The 24,732-nt window shown below is 46.2% G+C and overlaps 1 protein-coding gene across 1 annotated transcript in view; it reads right to left on the reverse strand.

Annotated features, from left to right (window-relative positions):
• CRISPLD2 (cysteine rich secretory protein LCCL domain containing 2) overlaps window positions 1–24,455 on the reverse strand; it is a 43,924-nt gene extending 19,469 nt beyond the window's left edge. Inside the window, exons 1-9 of the mRNA XM_084812399.1 lie at window positions 24,403–24,455; window positions 22,159–22,480; window positions 12,930–13,048; window positions 6,930–7,062; window positions 6,677–6,792; window positions 4,801–4,901; window positions 3,326–3,481; window positions 2,001–2,061; window positions 265–331 (exon numbers count right to left, since the gene is read on the reverse strand). Of these exons, the coding sequence (XP_084668525.1) occupies window positions 265–331; window positions 2,001–2,061; window positions 3,326–3,481; window positions 4,801–4,901; window positions 6,677–6,792; window positions 6,930–7,062; window positions 12,930–13,048; window positions 22,159–22,480; window positions 24,403–24,455 (1,128 nt within the window). The remainder of the gene's footprint in view (window positions 1–264; window positions 332–2,000; window positions 2,062–3,325; window positions 3,482–4,800; window positions 4,902–6,676; window positions 6,793–6,929; window positions 7,063–12,929; window positions 13,049–22,158; window positions 22,481–24,402) is intronic.
• Window positions 24,456–24,732: the final 277 nt, after the last annotated feature.

Genomic DNA, 24,732 nt, shown 5'->3' on the forward strand with positions numbered 1-24,732 from the left:
GTGCTCTAAAGCTCCTTTAGGAGCTCCTTAGCTCCTATAACCCATGCTGTGAAGGGTGGGCTATAAACATCCTAAATAAACAAGTCTGCAGTTAGAGGCAGAGCAAGGAGGAATCGGACTAATGGGGGTGGCGTTAGTGTAAAACCTGGCTGGTTATGGATTTGCTTTAACAGAATCTGGAGCTTCCTCATCTCTCAGACACCCCAATACTGATGACCAGACACAGTATGAATATCCCTCTGAAATGACATTTTTTTTACTTACGCTCTCGTAGTTGAAGCTCCCAAACACTTTTGCATTATTGTTCAAGCAGCCAGCAGGACACAAATATCTAATCAAAGAAATTGGGACAGTTGAGCGCATTAAGCTGTGTGAGTTAGAAACAAGGAGTTCTAAGCATTATTTGGAAGTTGTGGATGATATAGGAATGGCAGGTGATAAAGAGACATTCTCAAAACAGGAACCATAAACATTGGTTCTGCCATGGTGGGGGCAGGGGCCTTGTCTTGTTTGGGCTTTTACAGCTGTTTTTTTTTTAAAAAAAAAAACTTTTGTTGGTGATGCTTCCAGATGAGCCTTTCAACCTGCAATCGCTCTGCCACATTCATGGAATGTATCTACCATCTGTAACCCATCCTGTCTTTTCTCACCACTTCTTCTATCTTTATTCTTACATGAAAAAGATCCGTTAAGGTGTAAAAGGCAGAACAAGTGCATCATGCCTTTTGATTGGTAATGTTAGGAGCCCCCAGACACACACACACACCCAAGGCTGAATTGGGACCTCCAGAGGGCCAGATTTGGCCCCTGGGGTTGAGGTTCTTCACTCCTACTCTAGCCCCAAAGAGCCAACAGGCATGGTCTCCCATCCAAATTGCTGATCTGGTCAACACCAGCTTCAGTGACTCTATGGCATGAGGTGTACCCAGACCATCCAATGGAGGCTCTTACATGCCATCTTTTTAATGTGATTTCTTCATATATGTCTGTTGCATCCCAGGGCATAGACTTAAGGCATGTCAATGACGTAGCAACCTTACTGAAGCAAAGCAAGTCTGGGTCTACTCAGTGCCTAGATGGAAGACTTCTTGGGAACCCCAGGTATCCCACCTTGTGCCTTCACATTGTCTCACATGAACAGGGCATATACAATCTTTAGAACAGCTTTTCCCAACCCAGGGCCCTCCAGATGTCTTGGACTACAACAGCCATTATCCCCAGTCATGCTGGTGGTGATGATGCAGGTTGTAGTCCAAGATATGGAGAGCTACTCTGGAGAGCATTGGGTTAGGGCTGTAGAAGGTGTACACCAGAACACTCAGCTGACTGGCTGACATGGAAAGTGTTCTGTGAGGGTAGAAAAAAATTGGAAAACCATGACATTAGATTGTGCAAAGAAAAAGGAAGAAAACTGGGGGGGGGGAGTTTACAAGCTTCTCCAATATACACCGGACTTGCTAACCTCATTTAAACTACCCACATTTTGAAGAGGGGTGTGGGAACCGGCCCCACTCTTGATTTTAAAACAGCCCTCTCTTTAAGAACCTGGCCAATATTTGCTTTGGGTTTGGCTTGTTTCTCTTCCTCCCCCAACCCCCCCAAAGTGATAAACTGTACTGTACTTAAACGAAAAACATCACATGCAGGCTGGGTGGACACAACTGATGGTTCAGCTGAGACAAGTGAACATTGCTGGAGCGGGACACTGGAAGGTCAGTGCCAACCCTTAGCCAAGCGCCATCGGGCACCGAGAGAACTGTGGGTTATCGCAAGCGCTTGTCATCTTGAGCATAAAGCAAACGGGATCCCCTTCTCTCTGTCTGCGGAGAAACCTGATTGCATCATTTACATGAAGGGGCCTGAAAGACTTGCTTGGATTCATGTCACACGGCCCATTTAGACTTTAAAACTATATCTAAACATTGTCAGGGCTGAGGCCTCTGTTTTCCCAGGAAGGGGGTGTGGGGAGACAGCGGAAGGAGAGGAGGAAAAATGACTACCTGTTACACGTCGATGCTTTGCATTTATCCCTCATTTTGGTGTCACACTTGATCACTTGTGCTGGAACAATGAGAAAATACGGAACTGTGTAAGGGGGAAAGTAATGAGGCAGAAGGGGGGGAAATCTGCTACTTCATTGCACATACATAAGATCACACAAAAGCATAAGTTCTAGAAACCTGAAGGAAATATTCTTTTTTCTCTCTCCTAAAACTTAGACTTTCCAGATTTGGTGACAGATACGAGATTCATGCAGCAGGCTCATGCAATACACACACAGGACACTGCCTTAAACCTGGACAAACAATCTGCCTATCTAGCCTAGGTTTTTCTGTTGTGACTGGCAGCAGCTCCTGAGGGTCTCAGGCAGGGAGGGGCCATGGCTCAGTGGTAGAGCACCTGCTTGGCATGAGGAAGGTCCCAGGTTCGATACCCGACAAAAACTCCTGTCTGAAACTCCGGAGAGCTGCTGCCAGTTAACATAGGCCCACACAACGTGGTGACCTGCAGATGATTTGGACTACAATTCCCATTCAACCCAGACTGCATGGCCAATAATCAAAGATGATGGGAACTGTAGTCTTAAGCATCAGGAGGACACCAACTTGAGGGACAACTAGCCCCAATAATGGGCTAGAGCAGGGGTAGGGAACCTCTTTTAGCATGAGGGCAAAATTCAACTTCAAAGAAGCTCTCGGGGGCTGCATTCCAGTGGTGGGCATGGCTGAAAGCCAAAGGGTCATGGCCAAAAAGACCAGCATGTTTTAGCTTAAAGCTCTCACTGCCAGTAACTCAAACTTGGGAGAAGCATTTTGACCTTTTTGAATCAGGGGGAAAAAAACAATGCAAAAGCCAGGAATCCATCAAATTATCACTGGGGGAGGGAAAGGGGGTAGGGCTATGGAGAGGAGCCATGGCCATATGGGGATCCTCAGAGGACTGTATTGGGATCCCAGGAGGGCCACATTGGGGTGGATGTACCAATAGTTTGACTCAGAATAAGGCAGCGTCCTAGGTAAATAGAGGTCCCATCACCTACCACCTGATCCTTTAAACCAACAATAGCAGGGATTGAACCAGCAACCTTTGGCATTCAAAGCATGCACTCTACCACTGAGCTGTGGTCCCTCCCAAACCACCCTCTGCTTATGCCACCTTCCAAAACACCCCATCTCTACCACCCGCAAGTATTTCAGTAGCATTCTGTGCCTTGCCTTGCTATTCGCCAATAATATATGCAAACAGCTTCCATCGTTAAAGATTCCCCGTGCACATTAAAAACCAAAGCCATCCAAGATCTGGGGAGACAACGATGCTTTCTTACTCATGTATGTCGCTGCGGCTGGTTTCTTTTCCTTCGTGGGTTTGGTGGGTCGCGTTTGAACCCTCTCTTGCACCCACACATGCTTGTCCTCGGTCACTTTGGGTGTCTCCACTTCATTCGTCTCCTCTGTCTCGGGCTTTTGCACATAACGGTCATCTTTTCATTTCCAGAGGGTTACAAAAGAGCAGCGTGTTAATATTTTGGGTCAGTGGCACTGAGCGCAGGTGGTAGCAGAGGATGGTTCTCTGTAATTTGCTTAGGGAGTTTTGGTCGCATGGCACAAAAGTTCACTTCTACTCGAAAGCTTAAAATACAAAGTAAACAGGGGGGAAAGTGGGCCTTTCACAGCTTGGGTTTTGCAGTAGCAAACATGACCTGAATGTAAAATTACAAGGATTACCATGCTGGATTAGATTGAGGTCTGCCTAGTCCAGCATTTGGTTTCTGACAGCAGCTTGCCAGGTGCTCCTGGAAGCTGCCAAGTGGGACATTTGAACAATGCCGCCCCCTGTTCTTTGTCCACGGTATCTGATACTCAGGGCTATACTGTCTCTGAATGTGGAGGTTTCATTTAGCAATCATGGCTAGTAGCTGTAAATCAGGGGTGCACAACCTCCAGGTTGGAAGCCACGTGCAGCCCTCAGGGCCTTGACTGTAGCCCCCCAAAGAGATCCATGACCATCCAACCACTGCTGAATCCCCTCCCCCCGCACTGCTGCCACCTGTACTCTCTCCTCCAGTCTTCTCTGACCTGGTGTCTCCAGATGCTTTGCACTTCATCTCCCATCAGCCCCTGCCAACATGGCCAATGGCCAGGAATGCTGGGAGTTGTGATCTAAAACATCTGGAGGGCACCAGGTTGGGAAGGCTCCTCTACCCCCTCCCCCAGAGATCCTCATACAGATGGTTGCTGCAGCTGACAGCGATGAGAAAGCAATCTGTAACAGGATTGTTGGCGTGCTGGCCCAACCGTTAGGCAGGCTGAGGCAGTTGCCTTAGGTGGCAGATGCTGGGAAGCAGCAGCAAGGTGTTCAGGAAGAGAGCTATGTGCTTAGCCTGCTGCCTTCAGGTTCAGTGGAGGACATTGCCTCATCATGAGTGTTGAAGATGGATTCATCTGCCGGCCCAGATGCATTTTGTACATGGAATGGGAGGGAGAGCCATCCTGTCCTTCCCTCCAAGCAAAATGTCTTGGGCTGACCTGTACATGCATGTGTGTGTGAGCGTGCAAGTCTGTGTGTGCATCTGTGTGTGCAGCCTCTGACCCCCAAGCCAGCATCACAGGTGGCCCTTTCTTGCACCCATACATGCTGTAAATAAATCTAACTGCTTCTTAGAAGGGCAATCCCCCCAAATAGCCTGAATGCTTCCACTGGGGACTATCCCTGGTAAATAATTAGTATTCGTGGCCTATATGGGTTCCCCTGATCATCAATAAAGCCTGGGTAAAAATCACCAACTACTCGATAGCATACCTTTGTAACAGAGGTTATTCTGGCACCCTCCTCCATAGCTAGGCGGGCATTCAGAACAAGGTCTGCCGTTTTTATACGGGGCTTCTCCAATCCAGTTGCCTCTGGAAAAAGCAGGCAAAAATAATGCTCTTATTTTCCCCCTCTCAAACATCCTCTGTTCGGCACATAACATACACACAGTTGCCTTGCTGGACTGTTCTAGGCCCAATGCCTGACTTGTTACCCTCCCGAGGCCTCTGGCACCGCAGAGCTGTGAGAAACTGAATGTTCCTCCTGTAGTCCCACTTTGATAGATTACTGTAAGTACAGGAAGAGATGACTTGTGCCACAAATGTATAGTTCTGTAGAATTTGAGCAATAACTTGGTAGATGAAAGAAATGGAGCAAAGAACATCAATATATATATATGACCAGCCAGTCCCCCTGACTGGGTTTTGCCATTGGCTCCCTCAGGCTCATTCCACAAAGCCATTACTCAAGACTGTCTCCACGTCTTTCCTCAGGTGGCCGCAGAAACCAGCTGGGATGTCCAGGTCTTTCCCTCTCTGCAATATGTTCCATTTTCCATCCTGGAGAGCTTTCAAAGAGTCTTCCATGAGATCAAAAATACTGGCTGTGATGTGTAGTATCCAGATGATTTGCCAGTGTCTAGGAACATTACCCTCACACAGTGCTTTCCACATGCTCAGTACTCATCCTTAATGGGCAAAAATCACTCAGCACCCAATTTGTCTCCAAGACAGAGAACAGCCTATGTTTGACCCGAACCGATCAGGAACAGGCTTGTTGTCAAAACATTCCCAAGTAGCAGAAGCTGCCATTTTGATACAAACAGTGCTACAGCAAGGTAATTTTAGACCCTGTACTTTATGGTCTTATGGTGGTAGGGGGTAGCTTTTAGGTAGCCATATGTGTTACTTCAGTAGTGAAGCACACAATTCACATTTCTCTTCTCCACACACACTCCATTCCATGCTTTATAACTACTACAAAATTCCTAATATATTAGAGCATGGATAGACCATGTTGTGCCCATAGACACCAATGCATCCCCAGACACCTTTCTTGGCATCTGCCAAGGTGCCTCACCCTTCCAACTTCTTTTTAAATAACACATTTTCTAACCAGCAACTAGGATTGCCATAAATTAGGTTTCTGTTGCTGCTGAAAACTGTAGGTTTGAAGGAATTGTTTAGTTTGTTGGGGCTAAGACCTCATCTCTGCCTTATATTTAGGGATGTCAGAGAAATCCATTGGGGCGAGGGTGGAGTGTGACACGTTTTCCTATGCTTGGCCCCTGGAATTCATTTCTGTTCCTGCTACGGCATCCGACTTGATCTCCAGTATGTCAGGCCAGTTCATGGATTTTCCAGGAATTTTGCACAGTTTGGGGGTGGGGAGGGTCTGCAATTTACACACATTTCTGTGAAATTTACTCAGCACTGTAATTTGCGCTAATTGCCCAGAAATTTGCACAATACATACAACCTCCCCCCCCCCCCGAAGTGCAAAAACGTTCCTGGAGTTTAGGGAAAAGCCCGGACATCAGCTCACAGATACAAAGTGAGTCGTACATGCCGTGGAACTCTGTCAAGCCAATAAGGAACCAGATTTCCCAGCAACAGACATCCCTACTTGTATTCAATCTTTTGGGGCAATCTTGTCCTTTGCCCTGCCTCCTATGGCAGCCATTTTCTGGTGGTGCCCAGGACAGTTTCTCAAATTGCCAAATATGCCCACAGCCCAAAACGGTTGCCTACCCCTGTGTTAGAGCAAAAACAAAACAAAACCCAAACCAAAATGGTTTGCCAACCCTGATAAAAGAAAAGAAATAATCTGAGCATGTGCAGTTTCACACAGACAGCACCATCCTTACTTGGGAGAATAGTTGCAGACCAGATAGACGGCGTTCTCCCAGACCTCGCCCCACACATCCATCCTCCTGCACGTATTCACGGCACAGCCAACCTTATTCGTCGTGGCCCAGACGATCTGGAAAGGGGCACAGGGTCACATGTGTTAACGCTTGGCAGCACCATCTTTCCACAGCGGCCCGCATCAGGCAGACTGGCAGGACAGTGCTGTAAGTTCCAGCCCAAGGGCCTGGTGCTCCTTTGTGTTTCCCTCACCTGTGTGTAATGAGTGCACATCGCTCCTGAACATCTGTCTGGACACCATGGTTTACATTCATGGGCATACGGATAGGTATAATCTTTCACTTCATCGTACCAAGACTGGACATGGAAAGCTGGAGAACGATACCTAAGAAAAAAGAAAGGCGTGTTCTAGTCCAACAGGGAATCAGTAGCATAGTGGAACCAGGGCTCACAGGGTCGAAGACCCAAGATTTTTGTATTAGCAGGGACCATGACATCATCTCCCATCCCTCAGACTTCCCTGTTCCCTCTGAGCTTAGCTGCAATCCACACAGTCACTGGCGGGGAAATGGATTTTGCCAGCAACAATACATCGCTGTGAGCTGTCCCTGTTGTTGTACAAAGTATTTGGGGTTAGCTTGTTTTTGAATGGGTAATCAAGATTTATTCACTTTGCAAAAGACCTACAAAAGAAAGAAAGGGATGGATCAACAGAGCTACCTGTATTTTTGGACTTTCCTTGGAGGCATGGTTATTGGACAGTCCTGAGAAGTGTGTGCTCTTCAAAATTTACCACTATGCTACTGCAGAGAATACCAACTCCAGAAAAGGGAAGAATGAAAAGACGGCTTCTCGGACTACTTATGAAGCCAAATAAGCACAACATCAGGACAGAAGAGCACTGCTGGTCAGACCAAAGCCTGTCTAGTCCAGCATTCTGTTCCACAGTAGCTAACCAGATGCCTCTGAGAAACCACCCAGCAGGACAGGAGGACAATAGCTGTTGTGTCCCCCCAGCATAGTGGCCATAGTGTCTCTGAGCCAAGAGGTAGTATGCATCCATCTTGACTAGCAGCCATGGAATTGATCCTAGTGGTAGTATGCAGCTGTCATGACTAGCAATCAATGACAATCATCTCCTTTGGGATCTGTGAGAAGAGATTCCAAGTCAAACTTATTTATTTATTTATTTAATTTACATAACTTCCAGACAGGCTTGGGCCCTGCATGCTGTCATCTTAGATACTAAGTCTCTGGGGTTTGAACTATTTTCAGAAATTAGGGTGGCCATGTGTCCCCTTTTACAGAGGACAGTCCTCTATTTGAAGGGCTACCAGAGAATTATCCTCTGTTTTGAACGTATCCTCTGTTTGAAGGGCTGCCCCAGCCAAGTCTGGTTTATAGATAAAGAGCCATCCAGAATAAGAGCTGGGCCTTGAAGTTGCCCATCAACAGCACCTGAACATAGAATCATAGAATCATAGAACAGTAGGGTTGGAAGGGGCCTATAAGACCATCGAGTCCAACCCCCTGTTCAATGCAGGAATCAAAGCATCAAAGCATCAAAACATCAAGCTGAGCAGGCAAGCGCACAGGTTCTCTGGCCACAGACTCTTGCACTATGGTGTGAGATGCATTGTATTTCTACTTAAATTATCATTATTTCTAAATGTCAATCAATATATGTAAATCAACATATGCAAATTTCATGGGAACTGGTATCATCTTTGGTCCTCTTTTTTGGTGACGCATTTCCTCTTTTTTAGCAATGTGTAAATGGCCACTCTAAAGCAGGGAAGATGTGAGCGGATGGCGTGCGGAGCAGATTTGCAAGGTAAGGAGGCATTTCAATGTTGTCCACAAAATGGGGGTCCACATATATACCCAACATGTGGAGGGGACAGTGGATCTGTGCCTGCAGGCTCTATCCATGACTTCCCCACATACTGAGAAGAACATCAGCTTGGGGGGGGGGATGCAGATGCAGCTGTACACAAACAGACTTTACATCCCAGTAGGAGACCTGGCCAGCAGGGGTTGCTGTTGGCAACCTGTACAACTTAGGGATATCAGAGAAATCTGTTTATGGGTGGAGTTCGATGAGTTTTCCCAGGCTTGGCCTCCCAGACTTCATTTCAGTTCCTGTTCTGGTGCACAACTCGATCTGCAGTGAGTCAGCCCAGTTTGCAGATTTTCTAAGCACTCTGCCTTTTTTAAAAAAGCTTCTGCACTTTGCACTAATTTCTGAGCAATTTGCACAAATTTCAGCTGACCTTGCATAATTTGCACATATTTGGCTGTAATTTACTCAAATTTGGCCATAATTCATGTAAATTGCTCAGAAATTTGCACAAATCGCAGAACCTTTCAAAAGGAAAATATGCAAAAAGTTCCCAGAGTTCAGGGGGGGAAACGCAACTCAGCCCACAAACACAAACTGGGTGGGGCATGTGGCTAAACTCTGCCAAACAAAACAGAACCAGATTTTCTGGTGACCGACCTCCCTAATAGCTGTGCAACAATGTGCTCAATGTGGGGCCATAACTCATTGGTAGAGCACCTGCTTCACATGCATAAGGTCCCCAGTTTGATCTCCAGCATCTCCAGGTAGGGTCAGAAAACACCCTCCATTAAACCCTGGAGAGCTGCTGCCAGTCAGTGTTGACAACACTGGGCTAGATGGTACAATGGAGTCAGTATAAGCCAGTTTGCTCTGTTCCTAATGTGCAGGCATAGGGATGTGGGGTGTGCAGGGGTGTGCCAGGAAGTGTGGTCCTACTGCCCTCTGCATGCATTGGAACTTATTTATTTATTTATTTATTTATTATTGCATTTATATCCCGCCTTTTTTCCTCTTGCAAGGAACCCAAGGTGGCTTACATTCTCCTCCTCCTCCTCTCCATTTTATCCTCACAACAACAACCCTGCGAGGCGGGTTGGGCTGAGAGTGTGTGACTGGCCCAAAGTCACCCAGTGAGCTTCCATGGCCGAGTGGGGACTAGAACCCGGATCTCCCGGCTCCCAGTCCAGCACTCTCGCCACTGCACCACACTGGCTCTTATTTATTACATTTGTATACTGCCCAATAGCTGAAGCTCTTTGCGCAGTTCACTACGCATATGGAAGGATATTTGTGCGAACAGCACTGCAGTGATTGAAAAAAGTGATCTACAGGCAGGGCTGGGAATACAGCACAATTCCATATAATGTGGTAGTGGGTGCAGAATTCAGTTTAATGAAATCTCAGCATTCATTTTTGTTTTGCTTTTTTAAACCAAGCAAGCTCCTAGCCCTCATGACTGCAAAGCTCTTCTTGGAAGGGCGTGAGCAATGCCTGCGAAAACCTCCGAAGCCAGAGGGGTGTGACTGAGTCCTAGTTTGGGGAGGCAGGACTGCAGTGACTCACGGTGCTCCATACCTGGAAAAATTTAGTAAATTAGTAAAAAAAAAAAAAAAAGATGAGAAAAATCATGCAAATGTGCAGAATTTATACAGGGTGCAGAATTTGGACAGTGCAGGTGATGCATTCTTTTACTGATTTTAGTGTAGAGACATAATGGCATGACTACCGATATGGAAAATTAAGGTTGAATTTTTATTTGTGTAAATTCACTCAACGTTTTAAAATGATTCAGGAGCAGCTACATCATGAAGTGCCAAGTGGGACCCTTCCGCAAAGGTTCCTTCTTCTGTTGTAGGACCCCCACCCCTCGTTCCAGGTGATTTTGAATCTCTTGTGCTTATTCATCAGTGAGGCAAGAAGCAAGTACTCTGCACAAACTCAGGGGCCCCCTTTATTCCAGCCAGCCTGCAGGTGTTTTTAAAAAAGAAACTCATAGGGTGTGTGATGTGGAAGATACAAACCCTGGATCAAAAATGTGTACTGGAGCTGAGCCCACACTTCAATTAAAGTGCAACAGCAGCCAGTTCTTCCCAAGAAGAGCTGGCAAAAACACACAGCTGGATAAACAATCGCAATTTCTTACCCCGGCCGCAGAGTTAGGATGAAACATTCAACCAGGATTATGTAAGGTACACTCCTTCTTAACCCACATATGTGCTCGTAATTGGGGAATGAACATAAAGCACTTCGTTTGCTGAGTGTAGTGGTGGTGGGGAGAGTCAAGCAATACACAGAATGGCAGTAAGATATATCTGGGGGATTAGAGAGCATTGCAATTTGGACATTGCGTTCAGTAGCCAAATATGGATTTCTGCAGGCTACAGAAGAACGTCTTGCTACTGAGATTCCACTGTGCCTTCAGCTTCTTCAGAGTTGTTTGTAACACCTCCTGCAGTAGCTTACTCCCTGCCCATGCTCACTGGTATTTCCTTCTGCAGAAAATCCATACAGTGAAGAGTAGGGACATCGTGGGCATCCTGCTGGGGCTCAAAGCTCAGCAATTTCATGCTGGCTAAGGCCTGCTGATGCCAGTCAGTGGATCCCCATGCTTGCCCAACTTGGTGTGTGCCAAGTCAGGCAAGCGTGGGGATTCCCGATCCCTCACTGATCCACCATTTTGTGTAAAAATGGTGGCTTGGCCTGTTACAGAGAGGCCGATTTTTGCGCCAATGGCGGCTATAAAGACCCCATTTGTGCAAAATTACAGGCATACTGGAACTTTGCATAAATGGACCTCTTTACAGCCATTTGGGCAAAACTGGCCTTTCAGTGAAAGGCCAAGCCACCATTTTTATGCAAAATGGCAGCTTGGCAAGGGAGCAGGAGGCCGCACAGTAAGCAGGGTCAGGCGGCTGGTAGGAGTCCACCGAGCAGAGCAGAGGTGGAATGAGGTGAGTTCGTCTATCCCTAGGAGGAACATTTTTCTTTCCATTCTAAACGCATACAAAAGTTTGCATGCCAATGATAGTTACCTCCAAGGCTATGGAACCCTCCAAGTATTTTGGCCAGAATGCAAATGCTACTCCTTGTTGAGTGGATCTCCAAATCCATCAAGTTGTCCACCAGAACCCCAAGATCCCTTTCCTGGTGAATCACCACTAGCTGATACCATATCAGTGTATATCAGTGTATATTTGTTGAGGCTTTTTGCCCCAACATGCTTCACTTTATGCTTGCTTTCACTGAACTGTATTTGCCATTTTAATGCCCACTCCCCCTGTCTGGAGAGATCCTTCTGGCGCTCTTGACTGTCCCTTTTTTGTTCTGTTTTAACCATCCTAAAGAATTTGGCGCCATCAACAAACCTGGCCCACATATTGCTCACCCCTAATTCTGGATCATTCATGAATAAAAATGGACAAGTTCAAAAGCACAGGTCCCAAAGGCTAGAAGTAAAAAAACACACACAGAGGGAATGCTCATCCATCATGCAAATATTGCATACATAATCTAAAAACAAACAAAAAAGAATGCTTTTTTGAGAGGGGGGATTGAGAGCTATTGCTTTATCTGTATGCACATGAGTGCAGTTTAAACGGATTCATTGATTGCTTACAAATGAATACCCCACATACAGGTCATGCATATTTGTTTAACGGAGTGACATAGCCCTGCAAATAAGAGGTGGGGCAAAATATGCCTCTGAAAAGGGGTCTTGAACCTCAGACCTGTGGGCCAAATCTGGCCTTCCTGAAGTCCCAATCCAACCCTCCGGGGTTCTCCAGAAAGCTTTAACTCCTTCCCCTGGTCCCACCCTGTTTTCCCCAACTTCCACTTGGTTGTTTCCCGGCTTTTGCCCGGTTTTCCCCCCATTCTAAAAGGTTGAATTGCCTCTTGGAAAACTTAGTTACTGGGTTACTTAGTTACTTACTTAGAGTAAGAGCTCTAAGCTAAAATATGCTGGTATTTTGGCTCTACCCTTTTTGCCTTTGGCTCCACCCACTAGTGGAATGTGGCCCCCAAGAGCTTCTCTGAAATAGAATCTTGGGCTGAAAGAGGTTCTGCATCTCTGATCTGTAAGCTCCAAGACTAGGTACTGGTCCCCCTTCAGGAGTGTGGGTCTCAATAGATGCCCTACAATGCCAATCCATGACACCAGCCCTGTTCATGCCCTGCTGATGGGCTTCTTAGGGGCATCTGGTCTGGCATAGTGGAAAACAGGATGCCAGACTAGATGAACCTTCCTCTCTTCTTCTGTTCTTAAGATCCTTGCTGTTCTTTTACAAAACAAAGATATTTCCAACAAATATATTTTCTTGACATTGACCCTTTCAGAACATACATCCCATCCCAGCAAGACCTTCTCTTAAAGGACATGGTGGTGGCCATATGGTTCTCTCAGCTCTTACCTGCCCCAGTGAACTGCCAGATTTTGACCAATAGACATAAGGAGGGTGGCAGGTCCATGATCCCAAATGCATTCGTGGGCCCAGGACTCGGCTGTTCTCTCCAGCTCATCATCCCATCTCTACATGAGAGAAAGAGGAAAGGATGCTAAACTAGGAGCCTGCCAATAACAGTAACAATAATGATTATACTGTAGCCATAAGAAAGTTCCAGTCACCACCAAACATCAGAGCAAAACCCAGTGTGGTCTACAAAGGACTCTTGCATAGCATCCTTCCATTCCAATACAGAAGATGTGTTTATAATACAATTCCCACATTGGGAATTCTTTAACCTTTATGGGGAAAGGTTGTTTTGACTAGAGGTGTGCAGTCGGTTCGGACGAATCCTAAATCCTGAACTGAATTGGGGAGACTTGGAGGGATTTGGGGCTCTTCTGAGCAGAATCAGGATGTTCCCAAAGCCTCTCTGACTGTGTTTGGAGTGCTGTGGTAGCTTCTTGCTCACTATGTGATCTCTGATTGGCTGGGATCATGTAGCAAAAGAGATGATAAGATCACCCAAGAACCAGCAGAGAGGGAGAGCATCTGCAAACAGCCATGAAAAAAGGATACATTCGTGTGTGTTTTCCAGGGGGCATTTCACTCTGAAAAATGTTGCAGGTGAAAAATTTGGCACAGAAGCCCCCACATCTTCCCTGATCCTGTGACAATGGGACCCTACAAAAACAGGTTGTTTTCAATCATTAGCTCCCAGCTTCCCTTGCTGGCGATGACTAATCCAGGCTTCTAAGCCACTGATTCCTGTGCTTAATTTTTCATTCCAGGTTCATAACCAACATGGAATGTGCTTGGCTTTCTCTGCCTTCCATTGTATTGACTACTGTTCTATAATGAAAACATACACTGGGCGTGCATATCCAAGTGTTGCAAAGTGGTTCGGGGCTATTTTATTTTCTGGCTGGGAACATCGCAAAGAATGTATGCCATTCACATCTGGCCTACGAGAGGAACCTGCCAAGACCCAAGCTATGGAATTTGTTGCCCATTAATCCTGAAGACAGCTGCAAGTGTCCAACTCTCCATTACCCTAGCACAGGACACAGTCTGGTGCCATGTTCTCCTGTGGTAGCAAGCCCCATAGAAAAGAATGGAAGATGCGCAACAGCATAGCGTTGTCAATGTACTAAATATGAAATGGCCAGGTTCTGTATGGAGATTATTTTAAGCCACCCGCTCAACTTTTTGGGGGGTTGAATCAATTCAGAGCTAAAATGAAACTCTACAGCCTACAGACAGATGTGTAGAAAAACAGCATCTGGAGCAAAACACACCCATACAGTGGGCAAGGATCCTACCATTCCTGAATTTGGCTGACATCAGGGCTGGTGTCAAGGGTAGCATGGTCAAGCACCAGCCAAGGGACTGCGTGGCATGCCAGCAGGGCTCCACTGACAAGAGCACCCTGGAGTAGCTCCTCCTCTTCACCCTTGCAACCTGCTCGTTCACCTGCCTCTCGCTCTGGCCCAGGCAAAGATGGTGTGAGAAGGAGGAGCAGGAGATGTTAAGTTGCCCACTGGCTCTCTGCCTGTCAAGGTAGCAAATGGGAGCACGGAGGAGGAGGAATAGCAGCAGCAGCTGGTGACACTGATGGTGAGAAGGTAGATTCACTGAGGGAGGGGACCTATTGAAGGGTTCTTGCCCAAGGGTCCTCCAAAAACTGGAGGTGGCACTGCACCAGCCTTACCTACCAGTTGCACTAGACAGATGTTCTGGCCAAGCAGTAGGGTACAAAGTAAATAAATGCCCACCTTGGCATTACATTCAAGCTACGGGGAAATGAGGAGGGAGAGGAGGAGAAGGAACCATAGCCACTGGTGACAAGTAGCCACTGGTGAGAAGGTAGTCTTGCTGTGGGGTGGGGGGGCATTAAATCTACCTTTCCCAAGGGCCCCACGACCCTGGAATGGCACTGGTACTAACTTTTACACTAAGACATCCCAGAACCAGAGCATTAATCGGGACATGATAAGGAGCTAGGTTTTAGCGTTACTGTTTTGTTTTTAAAATTAAAAGGCGTTTAACATGTATATAAACTTGGTAATTGAGTTTGCCATACAGCATGTTTGTTTGTTAAATTTAAATTTAAACCAGGCCCATGCCAGAGCAAGGTGGCAGCTTGCTGCCTGGCAACTTGAGTGGAGTTCAGGTCATTTCAGTGCACCCATGCTTGTGTAGCATGGCTTTCCATACACAAAGCATGGTGTAGAGTGAGGGAAAAGGGGGTGTGGTGTGGTGTGGGGAGAAATGAGCCAAGAAGACACGTTCCTGCAACTTACTTCAAATTAGCACTAGCTCTAGCTGGAACTGTTCGCAAAGGGGCATGCAGAAAATAAAATTGTTAATCTTCTCTCTCAAGAAGAGCTCCTGGGCTTAAAAGGGTACCAAAGATCTGCTGAGGGGGGTACTCATCGCACACTGAAAAACAAAAGGACTTCAAAAGCTCCATTTGTATTCCGAAAGCCTACGTTATGATTTCCAAGCCCTATTAGGTAAATATGACTGGATGAAAGGCAGATTATGAGCCGGTCCCAGGAGAGCAATTTCACGCCGGCCTTTTCTGCTTGCTCTGTGAGGCTCTTTTATGTGCCCTGTGGCTCCCAGAGAAAGAAGGAGAAAACACACACATGCACATGAGACAAGAACATTGAGCAGAGCCAAAGATGAAGCAGTCGCCCTTGCTGGAGAAGTAAACAGACGTTGCTCTGAAGAGTCTAGTGCTGCAGCAGACTCCAAAGGCCAAGGAAAATACATTCAGCTTCCTCACTCAGAATTCTGTTTACTTTCAAAGAAGCAGCAAGGCCATTCCTGCCCACACAACATTTGGGACAGCAGCTCATCTGCCCAATAGTCACAGAAGCTGTGATCCTAAATAGATTTGTAGCAGGAGCCTCTGGGCAGAGGCACCCATGAAGAGATGGATCCATTCTGGTTTTGAATTCTTCAAATCTTAAATTCGTTTCCTCCCGAACTTGGAGCATTTCTCCAGCTTTGCATTCAGTTCATGCATTTCTCCTCATACCCATGCCGGCTCCAGGTTTCTGAGGGCCCATGGAGAAGGTAACATCAACGGGGCCCCTCCCTTGGTTGGTCTACCTTCTCACCACCATTGTCATCAGCTGCTGTTCTCTTCCTCATCATTACTACCTCTTGCTTACTTGACAGGCAGTGCCATGTAGCGCTCCACTTTCTCACCACCACCACTGACTAAGCCAGAGAGAGAGTGGACAAGCAGGGCACAGTGGTGAAGAGGAGAAGCACGTCCAGGGAGGCTCTTGTCAGTGGGTCCCTGCTGGGGAGTGGGCCCTTGGCAAGGGCCAGCTATGCCCACCCTTGACACCAGCACTGCCTAATACCTGCATTTTTGTATGCAATGTTCCCTGATATACACGTTTTTGCAAGCAATTGTCCTAATGTAATGCATTTTACCATTATTTTCACTAATATGTGCATTTGGGTCTGCACCTTCCCCTAATATACACATGTTTTATGCATACTTTTTGCCTGGAAAACTCCATTGCAAAATTCAGATTTTGAAGGCTAGCTGAACTTTGGTTCGCATATCGGTCCAAAAGTGCGAAATTAGGTAAGTTTCCATTAAAATGTGACCTGAACAAATTTCTCCGCTGTATTTTATGCAACTCCATGTCCCCTTTTTTGGTGATGCAGTCCCTCTTCTTTGGTGGTGCTTGAGCAGCTACCCTAACAGACACACACGCCCCATCTTTGCTGTATCCTTGCATGCTTTTGGCTTCCCATTACATCAACTTTAATTCATTATTTATTGGTCTGTGGAAAACTGGCCCCACCTAAGTCACACATATGTTCCACTAAAAGCCATGGGATTTCCCTATAAATACAAGATCTTAGAAACAAAGACAAAAAAACAGTGACAGCAAATACAAACTTCCTAGAAAGGGTTTAAGAGTTCTCTCCCTGACAAAACCAAGATGACAAATAGTGGAGAACTGGGAACTCTGCAGAGCTATCTATATCTATATATATTCCTCTCCACTGCCTCTGTCTTTTTTAAGGTGCTTTCTTTAAAAGCAAGTAACAATTCTCCTTCCCCTCCCACCACCTCTCTCCCAGTAAGTGGAAAAGTATCCATAACTCAGCAATTTTTCCAACCCACAATTGGGGGGGGGGAATGTGAAGTGTGGTAGCCAAAGTCACCTAGCTCAAGGGTAGCCCACCAGGGATGCCAGTCCAGCCCTCCACATTTCTCCAGATGGCCACTCCTCCTTCCCCTATCTCCACCCCCTTCCATCTAACCACCAATCATTTAGTGGTGTCCTAGCTTTTGTGCCGTTTTTTCCCCATTCTAAAAAGTCAAAATGCCTCTCCTAAGGCTGAGTTACTGGCAGTAATAGCCTTAAGTTGCAATATGCTGCTGTTTCTGGCATTTGGCCTCACGCCTTTTGCGACACAATTCTACACATGTTTACTCTGAACTAAGTCCCACTCTGTCAAAAGAGGATTACTCCCAGGGAACTGCGTGCATAGAATTGCCACCTTAAGCTGTGATATTTAGAGCAAGCACAAGAGGTCTGGATTCTGATCAGGGTTGTGGAAGGGGCAAAAGTTAGAGCCCCCTTCTTAGTTCAGCCCTTAATTTGCTTAGTTGTTAATTTAATTTGCTTTATTGCAGGTATTTTATACTGTTTTACATCACGCTTGTAAGCAATGGTGAGGACGTAGGATGTACATGGTGGAAAGGCGGAATATAAATCTTTTACATACGTCACTCCTCCTAATAGCAGACTCAAGTGGAGAGTGCCACCATGCTTGGAGCCAAATAAAAGGGCCACTTTATAGCTTGATAGAGAGAGGCAGAACAACAGAGATAGACACAGAGATATTAAGCACCCAAAACAGCCCAATAAGGCTTTGCATGCTCAGTATGTTAGATGCCAATTGGAAAGGGGGGGGGAGGAAAAGGGGGAGAGGAAAAGGGGGGGAGGAAAACCGGGGGGGGGTATAATGGCCTGCTGCGTAAGGGCATGGCTGGCGGAAACCCTGAAAAGGAGCAGTGCTGAAAGGAAATGAGGATACATGGCAACATTTTGTCACAGGTTCCCTTTGTACATATATAATCCAGGCCTGCACTGCAATATCTTGCAGTTCCTCTTCTACAGGTTGGTTCACACAACCAGGTTCATTTGACCACAAAGCAGTGGGCGCTGGTGGCTCTGACTTCAGTGGAGCTGTGAATCCATTCTGGGTTCCGGTCAGAACCAGCCAGAACTCTAAAGGAGCTATCCAAGGTGCTGAACCCTATCCCCAAAATAAGTTCAACACCTTGGATGGCTCCTTTGGTGTTCTGGTTGGTTCAGACTGAAACTCAGAATGGATTCACAGCCCCACCAAAATCAGAGCCCCCAGCCCCCACTGCTTTGTGGTGATGCTCATTAATCACCTAACGGCAAACCCTCTGGTGAAACTAGGACAGGGTGAAGAATCCAGTCTATCTTGAACTTTGCAGCTGTTGAACCTTCAAGGAAACTCTTCGCATGACCAAGTTCCAAGCTATCTCCCTTAGGCTCTGCTAAGCAAAAGCCTGAACTGGTTAAACTTACATTAGTGTGTGCGTGTGTGTGCGTGTGTGTGTGTGTATGCTAATTACTTCTCCGAATTTACCAGTGTGGTTTCTCTGTGCTGGCTATTCCATTTCACAATGATGGAAAAACCTTAAACCTCCAGCAAGGAAAATTTAATTTAAATGTTCGGAAAGTCTTAACACATGAATGAGAACTAGGCAATGGAAGAGGCTGCCAACCATCAATGGAGAATTGTCATCCTTGTAGAGAGCCACAAGCCAGAACTGCTAAAGGTTAGCAAAGGGGCCTTAATTGGAATGAGCACAGGTAAGCATGGAAAGAGGGCCGTGCCTCAGTTTTTTAAAAAATAAAAAAATACTGTGTATACTATAGGTGCTCCCAACTGAGGCTTTTACACACCTCCCTCACTCACAGAATTGTGTGGTGGATCCAGATGGCAATCTCTTCTACTCCTAACCATCCTGTGGTTTTCCCACAGAAAATCCATTAAGGAAAAAAAGATGGAATTGCTGCATGAGGCCTTCTGACAGGGAGTGCTAAGAGTCCTCCATCTAGAAGCCCCATATACTTAAAATAATGTTGGTAATCGTCATCTCGCCCTTCCTCCAAGGAACACAGGGCAACCACAGGTCTCCTCCCCACCCACCCACCCATTTTATCCTCACAACAACCCTGTGAACTAGGTTAGGCTGAAAGTTAATGCCTGGCCTAGTTCACCCTATGTACTTCATGGCTGAACAGAGTTTTGAGTGTGGGACTCCCTGTTTGAAGTCCAGTGCATATTCCAGGCCAGGGCTGGCAAATCTTTTTTGAACCAGGGGCCAAATTCCAATTTGGGAAAGAGCTCAGGGACCAAGGCAAAATGGGCAGGGGCAGATGTAATTTGGACCATTCCAGACATTTCACCACCAAGCATACAAGCCACAGCTCAATTCTATGCATGGTTAAGCAGGGGTAAGCCCCAGTGTTCATGACTGCAAAGCACAGATCAGTCTTATGCAGGGTATTTAAAAGCAGAAGAAGCTTGTGGGCTAGATGGAGAACCCCTAGGGACTACAAGTGGGCCACAGTCTGGAGGCAAGGATGCTGGAGAAATCCGCAACACGTGCAAATGAGTTCGGATTTCTATGAATGCGACCTGTGGATTTCACAGCAGATGGGCCTTTTCCAAGTTGCATGGATTCTGCAGACTTGTGGACTGTTGTTTTTTTAAAAAAAAATGGGGGGTGCACAAATTTGCACTTGTGCAAGTGTGCATTAGCGCTAATGCATACTTGTGCAAGTAGAACAAAATTCTTGTACATTGCTAAAAAAAAATCTGATTCCCTCAATGAGTGGACAATAGAATAAAAGACACCTGACAATCCCCAAAACACAGACAGAACAGATTTTCACAAAATCCATACAACCCTAGCCAGAGGTTACTCATTCCTGTTTTAGCCATTAAACCACATTGGCTCTCTCTGATATTCAAGGACCCTGTGCACAGACCACCTCGCTTTACTTCCTCCCCACCTAGAACTCAGTGGAAGAAGTTTAGACGAGAACATAGCCCCATCTGCATGACCCCACCCTGTCTTCCATGCCTTGGCCATGCGAGACTGAGACAGAACCCTGGGAATGGGCTTTTATAGAAAGAGATATTGAGAGAATCATTCAACTATGCAAATTGGTAGCCTTGGGTTGACCTGACCTACTAACAGTTCCTTTCCAGCTGACATGACTCAAGAAGCTGCAATCTGAGCTGAATTTGCTTCAGGAAACCACTTGAAGGAACAACTCTTTGTGCTGGAATTTCTTACAGGCATGTGGCCTCATAGGAGAGCAAAATGAGGTCAGTCTCAGGACCATGTCTAAGGTCCTGTGAAGCTACACTTCACAATCAAGACAGAGTCATCACCCAAAACAGCAGCCCCATATCGTCCCTGCCTCCACCTCCTTTGGAACATGAAATAAAACTGATGCCCTGATGGCGTGAAATTGGCCACTTCCATACCTTTCCTCTGAAATGTCCCCCTTCTGTTCACTCACATGTTAAGGGGAGTCTACACAACATCACTGGCAAACCATTGCATTCCTGTGTTTTCCATAACCCTATTCAGTCGTTTAATTCCCCCACACAACTAGAATGCACAAGCAAGAGAGAGGAGCATTGCTTTTTTGCATAATAGATTCTGCTTTTGCTAATGTTGTCCTCCCATTGGTTTGCTTCCTTTTCTTTTTTCCAGATCTGATCCATGCCCAGTTTTTTGCTATTAAGTAGAGCTGCAGTGCCAACTTCTCTAGTGTGGACGGGCAAAGTGCTATTGAGGCTTTTAATAGTCAACTGTTCCTTTAATTACCTGTGGTAGGGCTTTTTTGGTGCTGGCTCCTCATCTCTGAAATACCTTGCTCACTGGCACTGTTTTTACTATCTTTTTAGCACCACCAGGTGAAGAACTTTTTATTTGACCAGACCTTTTAGTTTCTGTTGATATATTTGCTTGCTTTTAACTGGCTCTGGTTTTAACATTTACCTCTCTTGTTAATTTTTGCTGCTTTAGTACTGAATATTAGCTGTTGATAGTTTTAAATAGTTAACTGCTGTGGAAACCTTTCAGGGTTGAAGAGTAGGGTACAAATGCATCTATACAACTAAACTAAAAGCTTCCTGTTGGCAGGCTCCACCCATTTTATTGATTTCTTTTTAATGTGGCTGGGAGAATAGTGCTGAATAGCCCCTTAGTTAGTGAGCTTCTCTTCCTTGCCCAGTTAAATTACTGGTTTACCACTTAAATTATTGAGTTCTTTTCCATTCCCCCCTCCTTTATTCTTTTATAGTAGAATAAAAGTATTTCCCAACCCTTCTGGGAAAAAATCCCCAAATTCTCCAAAAGAATTTCCCCAACTACACTCAAGAGGAAACAATAAAACAGGAAACAATTAACATTGGAAAGCACCTTTGCTGAACAGAATTTATGTGTGTGTAAACCAGTGGCGTTGCTAGGCACTTAAAAGATTCATTCCCGAGACCCATAGGACAGAAATAAACTTTGCATATGCTAATCTATATCTATATCTATATCTATCTTTATGCAAACTTAGAAACAATTACAGCAGTTCGAAAGCAAGAAAGTGCAAGTAGATAAATAGGCACCGCTTCGGCGGGAAAGGTAACAGCGTTCCGTGCACCTCGGTGTTCAGTCATGCCGGCCACATGACCACGGAAGCGTCTTCGGACAGCGCTGGCTCTTTGGCTTAGAAACGGGGATGAGCACCGCACCCTAGAGTCGGACACGACTGGTTGGGGACACCTTTACCTTTTTACTTAAATTTCACAGAATGTAAGCCAATCAATGTCTCATCTAAATCACCTGAAATAAGTTTTTCAGTTAATTTGTACCCCATCTCAGATCATCCTGAATTCTTCTTCAATTTCAGTTCATTTACAATGGTGTAAAAAAAAAAGAAAGAAAACAGAGTGGCTTGTAAATGTTTGTTTGTTTGTTTTATGAGGCCTCACCCCCTCAATCATACAAACAAATACACACCTGCAAATGGCAACTTTTCCCACCAAAATTGAGTTTTAAAGAATGCTAATTCAAAAGCTTTGCCCAGCATTTTCACCTCACCATGTATTCCATGTTGGATGCTGAAGGGTAGACCTGGCCTCTCAGTTTATTATGTAGTATTAGGATCTCTTCTCTGTCTGAAAGAGAAATAGCTCTCTTTGTCCTTGAGTGGGGTTGCTCATCCCGGTATCTTTTGAGGATGTTTTCCAAATGGGTGGCATTGGGCAAGAAAAAGCAATGGACTCCATGGACTAGGAACAGTAGCCCCAGTGATATGCTAGTCCAACGTAGATTGAGATTCTTTGCCATTCTCTGCTCTGTGGAAATGGGATGAGAGAAGTCACTCCCTTTGAGGGGATCTCTTTGGATCTTTTCTATAGATCTAGAATACAGGAGGAAAAATGGAGAACATTTAGTTATTCTAAATCCAAGACTGCTCAAGCTATTTGGCCTATAGAATTAGATCCACATATTGTCAGGAACGCCCTAGCTGCCTCTTAAAGTCCCCTCCAATAGCCAACTCAAGACACAAATGAAAGGGATTCTTTCCAAGGCTTTATTCCATTACATCGTAATGACTCTTTCAGATGCTAATTTCCAGCGACTAAGCAAGGAACTTCACTGGGGTAGCTAGCAGAGTAGCCTAAGCTCCAGGTAAGGCAGTTGGTCCCCATTTGAAGGAGTAGAGCAGGAAAACTCTGAACTTATGGGCTATGGAGAGGTCCTCCCTCTTACGCGTGGGTCCTCGGGACGCGACCGTTGTCGTAGCGCCAAGCGGCACAGTGCCTCCTCTCGGCGCCCTCCATTTGGCGCCTCTCCCTGCGTCTGCGCCGAGCGTCCACCAACACCCCATCCCCCACTCTTTCACTGCCAGGGTCACTATCTCTCTCAGGAATGCAGGCAGGAGGAATCTCTCCCTGCAGCTGCGCCTCTGAAAGACAAACGGGCTCCTCTCCCATGGGTTGTTGCTCTTCCTCAGAATCAGAACTGCTTTGGGGCTCTATGGGCTCAGTTTCCACCCTGACACATATTTTTCTCCACTACATGAAATGGAAAGGTCATGACAACATTTTATTGCTAAAATTTCTATTCACAAAAATAATTAGGGAGGAATCCTATGGGCAAAGAACCCAAACAATGGAGTGCTCTGGTCTCAGAGGTTCTGTTCTGTCCAAAACCCTGCCAGGTTGGAAGGAACAGCAGGGTCATTTTTTATTTTACTTTTTTGCTTCTCCCCAACCCCCAACAAAAGGGAAGTTCAGTTTAACTTCCCCTCTATGTTGGTGATGTGATTGGAGGCTGAGAAGGCAGTGGATCCTTTGGATACATAGCTACTCCCTCTCCACCAAATGCCACACCCCCACCATGCACATTCCAACCGCCTCAAATGCAGAGTTCCAGTCCTGAAAGAAAGCTGCCCACCCTGAAAGAAAACAAAGCAGCAATCAAAGACAAGTGGGCAAGGCTCCAGAAAGGGGGCGTGGTGACCCCCAGGCAGTACCATGGGATGGAATGAGACCCCTGGCAGGCCAGATCCAGCCCATGGGCTGAAAGTTCTACACACCTCTTGTAGAGGGAACCATCTCTACAGCTGCTGGAAGAAGCAAGGAGCAGGGGAGGGTGTGTGTGTCCAACTTCTGGTCCAACATCAGGAAAAGCCACCTGAAGTTGGAATTCTGCGTAAGACTTCGTAGACATTTTCTTGAACAACCCAATGGCCCCTGCAATGCTGTCTAGGGACCATAGGATTGCTCTCTGGGGGACCCCTTCTAATGCAACAGGAACCTCGGCAGAGCAGCTCATGCAGGCTGCTTGGGTAATATCAGAAGCAACCAGTCCATGTGGGAGGAATCCATGATTCAGCTCTTTCCTTCTCCTAGTAATGCTGGGACAGGAAGAAGCCTTATTGTGGATTCCTCTGGACTGCCGGGGGAAGGCGACATCAGAAATCATCTCTGAACAGCAGAGCAGAAGGAAAGTTTAAGAAAGGGGGGTGGGGAGAGGGGGGGAGAGAGAGAGAGAGAGAGAGAGAGAAGCCAAGCTAGAATTTTCCAGATTCTAACCAGGGCCAGGGTATCATACGACATATTCCATTTGTAACCCTCCCATGTTTTCCCACTGCTTTTTCCCTACCCCAAAAAAAATCCCTGGAGGAGGAAAAGACAGAATAGCTGCACAGTGACTTTGGATTGGTAATGCCTGGAGCTGTCTGTCTGGAAGCACGCTGGAGCTCACCACAAAAGGAGAAGATGGATCGTTAGCCTGCTTTTAAGCCCTTAAATAACCCCAAACTCAAAGCCCAACCTGGCTTCCAGGCAGACCCAGACAGGAGGAGCAAGGTTGCCAAGTCCTGTCATGGAAGCAGAATGCCGTCCTCATCAAAAGGGGTGGCAGACATTCCCAAAGAGCCGGGGTTGCAGAGGTCAGCTATGAGCTATGAGCTGTGAGCTGTTTCTGCCTGGCAGGAAACGGAAGCTGAGCCCTCCGCCAGTTTCCAGAATCTGTAGCTGTTTCTACAGAGCATCACCAGAAATATCAGAGCAACTGAAAGATCTATCTGCTTTATGATGCACCAGGATTTCTCCCCTCCCAAGGCTATTTATACACCAGTTTGCTGGAGAAAAGAGATGTAAA

This window comes from Heloderma suspectum, chromosome 8 (genome assembly GCF_057233095.1).
Source record: "Heloderma suspectum isolate Gila_16-S chromosome 8, 16-S_ref, whole genome shotgun sequence".
Taxonomy (NCBI): domain Eukaryota; kingdom Metazoa; phylum Chordata; class Lepidosauria; order Squamata; family Helodermatidae; genus Heloderma; species Heloderma suspectum.